Below are 12,797 nucleotides of genomic sequence, written 5' to 3'. Positions count from 1 at the left end.
ATTCTTGAAGACACGCAGTTTCTCCATGGGTCATCTTAACGGTCATCAAGTAGAACAAAATTCGCCTAATAAGTCGAATGTTAAGCCAAACGCGGATGACAATGCCATCCCAACCCCAAGGTAATACAACCTTGCACTCATATTTCGTAGCTCATATCAAATATTTAATTTCATCTAGAAAGCGAGCTACTCGTGCCTGTTCTAGTCGCTCGTCGCCTACGCCAAGTACATCGTATGCTCTTCCTTCTCCTCCTGCAACTCGGTTACGCTCTAGAAAAGTATCAGCCGAAAAAACAATATCTGCGGGGTCTTCTTCCCACAAGGCAAAAGGTAAAGGCAAGCAAGTCGAATTCAGCGATCATGTAGAAGTCCAGTCTCCTCGCAGTATCCCTCCATGTTCGGGCGATGAAAGCGAACTCACCGATCTCGCCGAGCTTGAGGAAAAAATCGCAACGAGCTCTCCCAGCCCACGCCGGTTACGAAGTAGGGATAAAGGCACTCGTCGGGGGGAGAAGGGTGGCAATATACATGTCGAAGTTCCGGTTGATGATGTGGGCGCTACACCTAGGAAAGGGGTTAGAGGCAAGAGTATTCAGGAAGAGATTGTCGATGACGGCGAGGATGATGAGGAGATCGAGTCTAAAAATGGTGACGACGAAGACGAAATCGACGAGCTTGTTTCATCGCCTTCACCTTCACCTTCACCCCCTCCGTTACAAGGTCGTAGGACTCCAGTTAGGCGGCGGTTACGACCACGTCGAGTTCAAACGCACACTCCACCTAGCGACGGCGATGATGAAGGAGAGAATGAAGAAGAGGATGACCAAACTGAGATCGACATTGAGGATGAATCCGATGAGATCAGAAGTAGCGAGGACGAAGATGGCTATGAAGGTAACGATACGGAGCCAGTTACAACGACACCTCGCAAGCTGCGCAGTGGTAAGGTAGTGGGGGAAGAAGAAGTGCAGGAGGAAGATATTGGCGAGAATTCGGAAGAGGATGAAGAGGAGGAGGATGAAGAGGAGGGTGAAGAGGATGAGGTCAGTATTGATGCCGAGGACGTCGATGTCGATGTCGATACTGAAGGAGAAAATAAGGAGCTTGAGGACGATGACGAACTCATGCACGATGAGGATGGTGAGCACTGCATCCATCGTTTTATCTTGGTTTAATTCTAAACATGATTTATTTTAGTTGATCTTACTATTGCCACCGCAAAAACCCTTGTTCGCTTAAGGCGTGATGACCTCGTCCGTCTTTGTGAAACCCGGGACCTTGAGGTTGTTGGTACAAAACCCCAACTGGCGCAGGCACTTTTGCAGTGGCGCGATCGACATGCTAATGGCTTTTCTTCACCATCGTCGACCGGCACAATCCGCCCTCCTTCCACCGCTAGACCTCGCGCTAATGGCCGTCGCAGGACCAAAAGCAGGAGTAATAGCAAAACCCCACCAGTTCTTATGCGCTCTCGCCGTGTTCATCAAGATGAACCTCGTACGCCTCCTCTCTCACGTGATATTGGAAGAGAAGCTGAGCCTGAGCTGGAACTTGACCTTGAAAGCCTCGGTCTTGAGGATCGGGAAATTCCTCCAGAAAAGCTGACAAAACTTGAGAAGATTGGCAGCGGAGGTTTCAAGGATGTTTACATTGGCAAATTCAAAGGCAGGAGAGTTGCTATCGCGGAATTCCGCGACCAGCTAAGCCCTAGTAAGTCCGCAGGCTATCTCCTATAGCGTAATCTAAGCATCTTTCTCCAGTGGACATCAAAGAACTCAAGCTTCTCGGGGGCTTTGATCATGCCAATATAGTCCGTTTCGTACGTGTATTCATTATAGCTATGTCTCGGCCAACAGCTGATTCTTTCCCCTAGCTTGGAGTGAGTATACCAGAGAATACCCGAGAGACGCCTGTCATGATCGTGAGCGAGCTTTGCTCTAATGGGGATCTCTTCGACTATGTCCGCAACGTTCCAGCACCCTCGTTGCATAAAGTTGTACGTTGAACATCATGTATTGAGATGTTCTACATTTTAATCAATATCTTGTTCGCAGATAAATATTATGCTCGATATTGCTCGTGGACTCGAATACCTGCACATGCGCAAACCTTCCGTCATCCATCGAGATTGCAAGTCTTCGAATATTCTTATCACATCGAGGGCCACGGCCAAAATCGCGGACTTTGGGCTCGCCAAAGTAAAGCAGTCGACCAGGTCAATGGTTCGCAGTTTGGTCGGCACGGTGAACTGGCAAGCTCCGGAGTTATGGCATGCTCATCCCAAGTACAACCATAAGGTCGATGTCTTCTCTTGCGCCATGGTTTATTGGGAAATGTTACAATGGCACAATCCTAACAAGAAATTTCCGTGGGAGGTAAAGTCACGTTGCGCTTGACGTCACTTTTCACATCTGATTCTGCCCCACAGGGTATGAACGAACACGCGATCTACGAGATTGTGGGGGCGAAGCGACAAAGGTGAGCTGTTCGACCGGCTTCTTCCTGGTCTGGGTTCTATTTATATTATATCATCAGGCCTTCCATCAGTGGATTGCGAAAACTATGGTGTCCAGAAATTATCGAACTTCTAGAGCGCATGTGGGCTCATGATCCGCAGGATCGACCAACGATGTCCGAAGTGGTAGAAGAGCTCGAACATTTGGCCTCTCAGAGATAAAGCATTTCTCACGTTACACATGGTATTATCAACTTATATCCTCATCCTTATTGGCACCGGCCTGCGAAACCCTAACATATTTGCAAGTGTGCTTTTTGGTATGTAACGAACGTTCTGCCACATGTTTAACCTATCATCTTTCACTATTTCATTCTGCAACGTATATCCTGCATTTGTATCGTATTGTCACCAAATATCACAGTTGTTTCGTGCGTATTTTTAGGGTTTTAGAGCTCATGGTCTGTGATTGTGTGAAATGATATATGTCCATGTGTGACCATGGTCACGGTGACCTTGTGCGTCGTCTTGAGTCATTTTTTTTTTCCAAATTTCAAAGTCTCCGAGCAAAGTTTCATGTTTGTCCTGGCGATCAGCAACGACATCATGGTAAAATTAGCGCCGGGTACCAGCGTATACCTCGTGCTCGACCGAGAATCGAGCTCTGGGCTCCATACAGGCTTCTCGAGATAGTAACTCTGATTGTAGGTTTCTGCGATCAACGGCAATTTGGTGCTGCTGGTTCTGATGCTATCTAGGTTTTTTGTGCTTCTAGAATGCCCCGCATACAATCAGATCAGGCCACAAAGATAGGAGAAGATAGGATAACATTGTACGTTTTACACTGCGTGTTATTCATTTTGGTACACTCGCCTGATTTAACGTAATAAGGCGGTGGAGCGTTCGGCAGCTCAGTTCGTCGTAGACGGCGTGTCATGGTCCGAGCATTTCGTCCATGGTGCCCTATGGACATCAGGGGTCGGCACATTGTTGCCAGATCATTCCTGATCCCTTTCTAGTGCATTAATATATATCGAGTTTCAGGTCTCATCAGCCTATCATCCCTCTTCCCCCGCGAGAAGTGATCTTTTAGTTCACGAGTGTCAGTATTGACTATCCTGTTCTTCTCTCCTCCCACGTCTCTTGCAAGCCTGGGAATGAGTAGTTCGTTCGGGTGGACATACTTAAACCTTTGACCAGTCTTTCTTTAATTTCGGTCTTGAGCTCGCTCAACCTCGACACTCTTTGAATCAATACCGGTTTAGTTCATTTCAATATGCCGACAGTCAATCCACGCAACGTCGATTCCATCGACCTTTCGCACCATCTCTCGACAGAGGCCCGAGACAGGCTCCCCAATCCAATGAAGGATGTTTGGCGAATGGTGCAAGGTGCCAACAAACCAGACATCGCTAACATGGCCAATGGTCAGCATAGAATGTACTTCCCCTTTTTTCTTTGGCTCTTGAACTCTTTTACTAGGTGACCCGCATCACTCCCTCTATCCTTTCCGAAAGATGTCGTTTGAGGTTCCTGCTGTCAACCAAGCAGATCCTGTATCTTCATGGCGAAATGGGTCAAGCGACACACAGTTTTTCCACTCCTATAAGGATCAGCCCAGCGCACTCAGTCTCCGGAATGCGTTCCAATACACGCATGGAGCTGGACTGCCCGAGTGTCAGAAAGCTCTTTCTGACTTGACACAATTTTTCCATTCTCCTCCTAACCATGCCGTAACCTTAACCTTGGGTAACTCGGATGGTATCACCAAAGTTTTCCGCATGCTCGGTGAAAGGGGTGATCATTTCCTCACAGACGAATTTTCGTTCCCTGGTGTGTGGTGATTTTTCGCTGTAACTACGGAGGATGCTGACCCGCCTATAGGTATGACGAATGCTCCGCTATCATATGGTATTAAATGGCTCGGGATCAAAATGGACAAAGGAGGTATTATCCCGGGGGAAATTGAAAGGGTGCTTCAGCATTGGGACCCGCGACGTGGCAGACGGCCTCATGTGCTGTACATCGTACCGTGAGTTTCTTCCTCCTGCGCACATATAGCATTCTTTATTTCATGTTAGTGTTGGACAAAACCCAACTGGTACCACATTGAGCCTGCAGCGTAGAAAGGAGATCTATGCGATAGCCCGTCGGTGGGACTTGATCATCATTGAAGATGGTAAGCCAATGCGTATTCTTTAATATATATTTCGTCTTATTGGCATGAAGACCCCTATTATTTCTTGCAGTATGATTTGCCACCTGTAACTGCATCAGCGGAGAAGGGTGAATTCAGCGAGAAGTTTGCACAATCACTAATCCCCAGTCTCTTGTCTATGGATGTTGACGGTCGCGTTCTGCGAATCGATAGGTGAGTAGCTGTTGTGAATCGTCTCCACCGCGCCGCTTGAGCTTTGTATGTTTTCTAGCTTCAGTAAGATCTTAGCTCCAGGTATGCGACTGGGGTGGATTTCAAGCAACCATCTATTCCATCACAAACTAGTAACTTATACCGACTCTGGCCCACAACATCCACATGCCTTTGGACAAGTTTTCGTCACGGAAATGCTTGGCAAGAATGGTTGGCAGATGGACGGTTTCTGCAGGTGGATACAAAGTTTACGCGTTGATTATCAGCGACGTCGAGACTTCCTACTCGAAGCTTTCCGTCGCGAGGTTGAGCCAACTGGTTATGCGAGCATCAATGTTCCAGAAGCTGGCATGTTCGTCTGGGTAACAGTAAACTTCGACCGTCATCCTCGTTACCGCTCGCGCTCAAATAGAGGGGGTTCGTCCGTTTCCCCCCGGACAAATACGGAGCTTTTGTTGCATGATCTTTTCAAAAAATTCATGGACTTTGATGTGGTTCTGATGCCTTCAGCTATTTTTGCCATGGAAGAAGATCCGTTATCTGTCGTAAGCCCTCATCATATTCCCATACGTGATGTACGTATTCTCGTTTCTTGATCAAATTGTCGACTTGACTGATTGATGGTGATTTCCAGCGTATCAATTCCTTCCGTGGAACATTCGCTGGGACAGAAGAAACCATCGAAAAAGGCATGATCCGCTTAGGTCGTGCATTACGAGAGTTCTTCGAAGAGGCTGCAGACACATCGCACTTGGAGCATAAAATCATGGCCCATCTATGAGCTCGTCTTGCGTCTTTTTCTTACGTTACCCTCGCTATCAAGATATTCCTCAGATCAAAGCTCAGCCTGTGGCTAGCGCGGTCGAACAATCATGCAATGTCGATGCGCTGGCCATAAAATATTCCTTTATTTACAAATACTCACAATCTTTACCTTAAAATATCTTACAATTCAATTCAGTTTCTCGCATCGTTGATGTGATGTAGAATTCTAGTGAAATCGTTCAGTTAAACCTTGGTCAGAATTCTGAGTAATTCTGAGATGGACGCGCCACACACGCGTTCTGCCTTTTCACACGAGCGTGTCATGGTTTATTGTAGTTAGAGACGCGTCTCAAACTTACTCCCTAGACTTATTCCGCCAATTCTGGGCTCACTAACGTCCGCTCAATATACATGACCCACCGACAAAGCATGGTCGAAGCATTTACTTCGAATGGACTACTGGATCCTATAGCAGTAGAGAACGCGTCTATAGCGTCTACCAGTGGGTTTACATCTAATGGCTTGCTGGGAGGGCCATCAGCTATTTCCAACGATTACGCCGCGCCAGATACCATTCATGAGCAAGATATGCTAGACCTGATGGAGGAATGTACATCAGTGCAGCACCCCGTTGTGATGGAATCGGAGCCTCCAGTTGAGTCATTTTTCAGCAGCAATGGGCTCTTAGGATCATCTTCTAAGGATATCAATATCAGTGAGTTAAACTAGACTTTCTCAGTAATTTTGACTCTTATAACACCCAAGCTCGGAAGAATTCAACCGATTTCTTCGCGACAGGTCTGTTGTCAGAATCACAAGGTGAGCACTAGTCCTCGGTGGTGGTGCGAATGAACTTTGTATAACGTGGTTTGTAGACGACGAGCCCCTTCCTAATCTATCTGAACTATTGGGTATTCCTACGAGACCACCAAATACATCAAGTGAAACCAATACGGCGCACCCCTCACTACCGACATATCTTCCTCTTCTTTCTGTTCGAGCTACCACCTATGATGGCAAATCCCTATATATCAAGCGTAGAAAACGAGTAACCAGTGTACAAGCCGCAAGTTTTTCTTTTGTCATAATACCTCGTATATTTTTAACTTCAGTTCAGGCTAAATCTTCCTTCAAGATGGGTAATCTACTCGATGTCCCCATTCATCGACTGATGGACGAACTTTCGAGTATAACAGCTGAAAAGCTATCAATATCGTGTGTAAAAAACTTCAATATTATCTTTTGGATTACTCACTTGTGTACCCAGAAATGCTGCAGGTGCAGGTGCACCGCAGGAAGTATCTAGAGCGCCTCAAGATGATACTTTATGGGTAGATCGGTATCGGCCACTTCGATTCACTGAACTCTTGGGGAATGAACGGGTAGCTCGAGAGACCATGGAATGGGTCAAGCAATGGGATTGGTGCGTTTTTGGTAGAAGGAAAAGCAAGAAGCGGCCCAGAGAAGGCGACGAAAACCACAATCCTGACGACGAATATCACCGCCCACATGAAAAAGTTCGTCTGATGATGACACCTTATATGCGCAATTTCTTATATCTCATTAGCTGTTCTTACTATCTGGACCTCCTGGGCTCGGAAAAACAACATTGGCGCATGTTATAGCACAGCAAGCTGGCTATGAGGTAATGGAAATAAATGCAAGGTGAGATTTTATTTTATTTTATAAAAATTACTGTTTTGAAGTGGCGCTTGCTCCAAGTGATGCACGTTCTGGACTAGTCGTTGAAGAGCGAATACAACCGGCACTCGAGTCAGGTTCAGCAATTGGAAGCAGTAAACCTGTACTTATCATTATCGACGAAATTGACGGAGCAACAGGTGCTGGAGATAATGTTGGTCATTACTTTAAATGATATTCACCATACTCACTATCACCTCAGACGTCGGGTTTCGTACAAAAATTAGTTTCGTTAACATATGATGCTCCAAAGAAAGGTAAGGTAACTTCTTCAGTTTGTATCGTATTATGCGTTATATGTACTGTCTTCCAGGGAAAGGTAAACAAAAAAAGGACAAACGGCCACTTCTACGTCCTATCATTTGCATTTGCAATGATCTGCATGCCCCTGCTTTGGCCAAACTACGGCCTCATGCTCGCCAAGTACGTTTAACGCGGCCAGCAGATATCCACATCGTCAAACGTCTGCGGGAAATATGTCAATTTGAAGACCTGAAAGCCGATTCCAGAGCTTTGACTACCCTTGTTGGAGTTGCCAGAGGCGACTTGAGAGGCTGCCTCAATACCCTCCAGGTTCGAACCTTGTATTATCAACTCTGATCGAGTAGCGATAACGGGCATCCCCCTTAGTTCATCAAATCAAAAAGTGAGGAAGTAACAGAACCCCTGATACGTCGTGCTACAGTCGGCATGAAAGAGGCTGATACCACGGTTACGTCTGTTCTTAATGACCTATTCGCTCCGATGTCACGGAAACGCGTGAAGGAGCTTGGTCTCGGCGAGGATGAAGAGGCTCGATATGTCAATCGACTTAGTCGCGAGGTTGAAGGTCTTAATAACCCCAATAGTGTCGCCGTTGGTTAGCTTCTATTTTTCGACGACTTGATCATGCACAAAACACTGAAATTAATCGTGCAGGTTGTTTTGCTCATTATATCAATTGTCGCCAACATGATGCCACCTTGGCACATTACGAAAAAGCAAATGACTGGCTAGTCACATTTGATACTTTCTCGTCCATTATGTATACCGACGGCGACTTTGGTCTACACTCGTATCTTTCTTATTTCTTGGTACCTTTTTACTCCCTCTTCAAGGAACGAGGGGCACAGCGGGTAGAGAAGGACCAAACAGACTGGGAGGTACTTTCATTGCTCAATCTGACTGCTTTACGCTCTATTTCTAATCCTTCTCCTTAGAATCTTCAGCGAACCCGAACAAATGAACAGATATACAAGGACCTATCACAGGGTATAAGGACAGCATGTGGCCGCAATGCTGGAGATTATAGACATCTTGTGACCGGAAATACCCTTCAGCTTGAATTTGCACCCTTTATCAATCGGATTATTTCGCCTCCATTACGGCCAGTGAGTGTCTTTCCGATAGTTATTGAACCTAGTCAGGTGAATAACTTCCTTGTATAGGTCAATAGTCAAGTCATCAAACCAGCAGAGCGGGCATTACTGTCGCGTCTTGTTGATATCATGACATCTCTCGAATTGCGTTTTGTACAAGAAAAAGCAGAGGACGGACAGCTCGTATATCGGTTAGACCCGTATGTGAGGCGATGTCTTATGCGATACAGTTGAAATTGACGTTTTATGTCAGTCCAATCGACGTGTTTGTCACGTATGATGGTAAACGGGCAGCTGATATTGCCATATCGAGATACGCGGTCCGTCATTTGGTAGCAGCAGAGGTTCGTCAGTGTCATCATCTGACTGAAGTCGTGTTCAGCTCATTTCAAAATTGTATAGATCGATGCTGCTTTAATCGCTCGACACGCCGACGCAGTTGAGAGGGGAAAGACCAAAACTGACTATTTCAAAAGGTTCAGTTTCCATCATTCTGTCAACGTAATCTTGAAACCGAACGTTTCGCAGGTCGGGTGGGGCTGGAGAGCCTGCAGAGGGTGGGGAGCATGGCAGCGCAGAGGCTGCGAACACTATGGCTGGAGACTTGAAGCGGATTGATCCCTCGGGTGCCGGTCCAGCAAACAAGCGCGCTCGCACAGATCTGACAGATATAGCAGACAGGGTGTGTCTCTTTCTCATTTCATCGACATCATCCGCGTGACTGAAAAAAAAAACGGTGGAACCCAGCCCCCGGTTGACTTCTTTGGACGGTTGATCACCGTGCCTTCAATTTCTAGTGCGAAGGAAGCGACGCGCAAGAACGTAAAGAAGGACTACCGTGTCACGTATCGATTCTTAGAGGGTAACTCTGCTGCAGTCCGTAAACCTCTAAAGCTCGCTTCCTTTCTATAATCACAAGCTGTCTGTTCATGTCCGTCACACTATGAGAGTATGCTCACTATTTGCGATTCGCTGAGCTATCAAAGTTCTTCAAGGATATAATTAAGTGTGGTGGGTACAATAGATACAAGCTTTTAAATATATCAGTAGATACAATCTATACGAGTTTGGACTGCATTTTTCTCTCCAAGGTGTAAAATGTATTCATATATGTCGTCATCAACCCCCTACAAGATATAGCGGAAATCTCTGTTTTGTTTGTCACTAAGATCGAGGAAGGCCTGAGAGAGAACATCAGCCTCGTGTACAGTCCATGTTGAGAACCGAGCAAGACTTACCTTGTCCACCTTGCGTTCAATCTTTGTGCCATCTTCCTCTACAACCATGATATAGACATCGTCGTACGTGTCATCATGCTTTTCTGCGTCACGTCGTTTGTTGTCCCACACGAACCAGAAGCGCAGAATGACCATGGCAATGGCAGATGCGAAGTTGCAGGACGCAATAACTGCCCACGGCACATGGTTTCTAGAAAGCAGAGAAAACAAGAACCAAAAATGAGCGGGAATGAGCCACGTTGACAAACTCCGTACACACCGGGGCTGGTACTGAGCCTTCCACATGAATTGCCCTACGGCATTACCAATCGCATAGGCACACAGAACAATACCATTCGTGGTGATTCCTATTTTCGTTTTTTCGCAAACTGATCAGCGACCGAAAAGGAAGACTTGACCCAGCAAAAGAAGGCTGGAACCAAGACTCAAAAAGAAATGCGGGAAACTCACGTTTAGTGTGTCCGGAAGTTATCGAACTCACCCAGCCCAAGAAGATGGCGAATGGGGCAATTGCGAAAACTATAGGACGGATTTGGGTAAATGCAAAAATGAGCCTCGAGGCAAATCAGAGGAGTAAGATCGGGCTTTGCTTACTTGATACCCAGTACGAGAAGAGCAGACCGATCTTGTTCCCAGACGGGAGAGTGTTGACGAGGATGGCGCCGAGAATCGCAGGAATGTACATGAGCACTCCTGCGTAAGCACGGCCAATGAACCACTGAGAAGCCAGTGTAACGCCAACATATATCGCAATGACTGAGGATAGTGGTTTAACAAGGGCTATAAAACGAATTTGTGTAGTACACTCACTCTCTACGACACCATCGACACAACCCAAAAGGGTAGTCTGGATATCACTGAAACCAAACTGTGCGACAATGAGCTGACGCTGATTAGTGAGCTAAAGTAGTGTGAGCTATGTTGTATTGACAGGAGCTATGAAAGGCCATACAGAATTCACGACGTTCCTAGAAGCACATTGTCAGAATGATACATGCAAGAAGATCAAAGATGGCTACTCACGATACAGCAGCAAAGAATGCCAATAGCCAGGTTCTTGGGTCCGTCAGCGTCTCAGTGAACCTGAGCCAAGTATAACATGTGAGAAGATACTGCTTCGGGAGAAGAAAAAATAGACGCACTGGTCGAGTTTGAAATGTTTGTTCTCCAGTCCAGTCTGATTGACCTTGATGCGCTCAACCGCAGCCGCTCTTTCTTCAGGGGTCAAGAACCAAGCTGTGGTTGGCGAATCGGGAAATAAGAACCAGAAGGCGACAGAAACGACCAAAGTCAAGGCGCCAGTGATGATCATCAACCTGATTAACGCTCAGCCAAGTTTCCGGCAAGCTAGTATTTATAATCACACTCACCACTGCCACGGGAGGAATTTACCCGTATCGATGTGCAAGACGCCGAAACTCAAGAAGCCTAGGACAATGACAGCGATCCCATTCATGAGGACTGATAGGCATGGGAGATAAAGGTTAATATCAGTCTGCATGAGATATGCTGTGATGACGTACACCAATATCCGACACGCCTGGTCTGCTCCTCGCGAGTGTAGAACATGGATGTGACGATCATGAAACCTGGTGTGATTGCTCCCTCGCAGACTCCTAGCAGGAAGCGTACAGCAAATAGACCACCGAAAGAGGTACATGCAGCATGACATAGCAATATGACAGCCCAGAGAAAAATGTTGATGCTAGTGCGCATATAGTCAAGGAAGATGAGTGACAGTGGGACTATATGCACGATGAGAACACACCTCATCCACTTTCCAACTGGGAACCGCTGGAGAGCCAGATTTTGGGGATACTGGAAGATAAGGTAGCTGAAATAGAATATTGTGCCTAGCCAGTTGAACTGCGTGGCATTCAAATGAGCACCAGGCCTGTTGAAGTGTGAGATATATCCAACCAAGTGTATGAAAGGATTACAATATGCCGAGTACAGCAGCCTCTCCCAATGTTGTCTTGTCCATGAAAGTGATCCTAGGTGACGTCAGACACATGCGGTGTTGGACAACATGGCTACTTACAAATACATGACTGATAATAATAAAAGGCAGGTGAGTTGAGTGAAGGGGGACAGTGTATCGGGTGACTCACTGCACATGAAAGGCATTATATGCCAGTCGATCTTTCGTCTGGAGGGATTGCAAAATGAGTTTCAGAAGAGTGAGGTGTTGACATGAAGAATGACCTTATGCGCAGGGCCTCTTCGGTCGAGAGGTGTTTGTCATTGCCGGCGGTGAGCTGTGCGCCGACGTCGACGTCGAGAGAGTTGGCAAGTGAGCCCAAGTGGCCCCTTTTCTCTGAGTCTTCGCTTGAGGAATCCATGGAAGGAGGGGAAGGGAGAGAGGAAGCGAGGAGAGAGAAAGAGAGTGGTATGGGATTATAAGGACACCGCAACGGGCATTACGGCAGCGATCAACAGGAGGACTGATCAGTCTATAGGGAAGCGCCATGGCTAGGCCGTGCTGTGATTGGTGCAGGAGTAGATTGAGATTGTCTGTCTATGTGGATCTCCACTGGATGCATCGCGTTCCCTCCAACGCGTGTCCCGGTGTCCAACATAGCGCGTCTTGAGAAATATGATGACACCATGGTCCTACATGCTCGGGGCTTCGAATAGACAGCTCCCTGTTGGCTATATGTTTATTCTCTCAAGCTATTCGGTGGATGTAGTATGTGTCTGATAGTCGCTTTTCGACGTGGGTCGGTCGCTGAAACTTGGCAACGACAATAAAGGACCTTATGTCATATTCCTATGTTCTACCTTCCGTGCCTAACCGTGCCGGGCCGCGGCATGATTTACCCACGCCGTGCCTGTCTCTCGCCGCCGCCAAATGAAATCTAAGGCTAAAGCCGACATGACCACTTGTCCGTTGCATGTCCTTGTTTTCA

General features: G+C 46.7%; 4 protein-coding genes across 4 annotated transcripts; 3 read left to right on the top strand and 1 right to left on the bottom strand.

The window, feature by feature from the left end:
• Positions 1-587: 587 nt before the first annotated feature.
• On the top strand, positions 588-2,889 carry SERLADRAFT_357807 (uncharacterized protein; the record flags this gene model as incomplete). Its single annotated transcript, XM_007322001.1, has 7 exons — positions 588-1,140; positions 1,198-1,710; positions 1,761-1,819; positions 1,874-1,996; positions 2,055-2,375; positions 2,429-2,478; positions 2,536-2,889. The coding sequence occupies 7 exons, from the start codon at positions 1,125-1,127 to the stop codon at positions 2,675-2,677; spliced, it is 1,224 nt and encodes a 407-aa protein (XP_007322063.1).
• A 673-nt stretch (positions 2,890-3,562) lies between these two features.
• Positions 3,563-5,821, top strand: SERLADRAFT_475830 (uncharacterized protein; the record flags this gene model as incomplete). Its single annotated transcript, XM_007322000.1, has 7 exons — positions 3,563-3,882; positions 3,938-4,288; positions 4,340-4,487; positions 4,537-4,634; positions 4,685-4,826; positions 4,885-5,401; positions 5,461-5,821. The coding sequence occupies 7 exons, from the start codon at positions 3,732-3,734 to the stop codon at positions 5,605-5,607; spliced, it is 1,554 nt and encodes a 517-aa protein (XP_007322062.1).
• A 199-nt stretch (positions 5,822-6,020) lies between these two features.
• SERLADRAFT_441488 (uncharacterized protein) lies at positions 6,021-9,562 on the top strand (the record flags this gene model as incomplete). The annotated part of the gene is made up of 16 exons (XM_007321999.1): positions 6,021-6,306; positions 6,357-6,410; positions 6,467-6,806; positions 6,859-7,108; positions 7,159-7,256; positions 7,314-7,446; positions 7,495-7,549; positions 7,606-7,865; positions 7,923-8,151; positions 8,211-8,434; positions 8,492-8,662; positions 8,720-8,850; positions 8,904-8,994; positions 9,053-9,126; positions 9,179-9,332; positions 9,398-9,562. 16 exons carry the CDS (start codon positions 6,021-6,023, stop codon positions 9,560-9,562), a joined length of 2,715 nt encoding a protein of 904 aa, XP_007322061.1.
• A 55-nt stretch (positions 9,563-9,617) lies between these two features.
• SERLADRAFT_475827 (uncharacterized protein) lies at positions 9,618-12,519 on the bottom strand (the record flags this gene model as incomplete). The annotated part of the gene is made up of 16 exons (XM_007321998.1): positions 9,618-9,831; positions 9,889-10,078; positions 10,148-10,235; positions 10,339-10,407; positions 10,483-10,644; positions 10,699-10,789; positions 10,841-10,856; positions 10,912-10,971; positions 11,031-11,204; positions 11,259-11,349; positions 11,412-11,593; positions 11,657-11,782; positions 11,829-11,882; positions 11,930-11,939; positions 12,000-12,037; positions 12,094-12,519. The coding sequence occupies 16 exons, from the start codon at positions 12,228-12,230 to the stop codon at positions 9,778-9,780; spliced, it is 1,542 nt and encodes a 513-aa protein (XP_007322060.1).
• Between the last annotated feature and the right edge of the window lie 278 nt (positions 12,520-12,797).

This window comes from Serpula lacrymans (assembly GCF_000218685.1).
Source record: "Serpula lacrymans var. lacrymans S7.9 unplaced genomic scaffold SERLAscaffold_12, whole genome shotgun sequence".
NCBI lineage: Eukaryota > Fungi > Basidiomycota > Agaricomycetes > Boletales > Serpulaceae > Serpula > Serpula lacrymans.
Note: the sequence above shows the minus strand (reverse complement) of the source record. Positions and strands in the feature narration are given on the sequence as shown.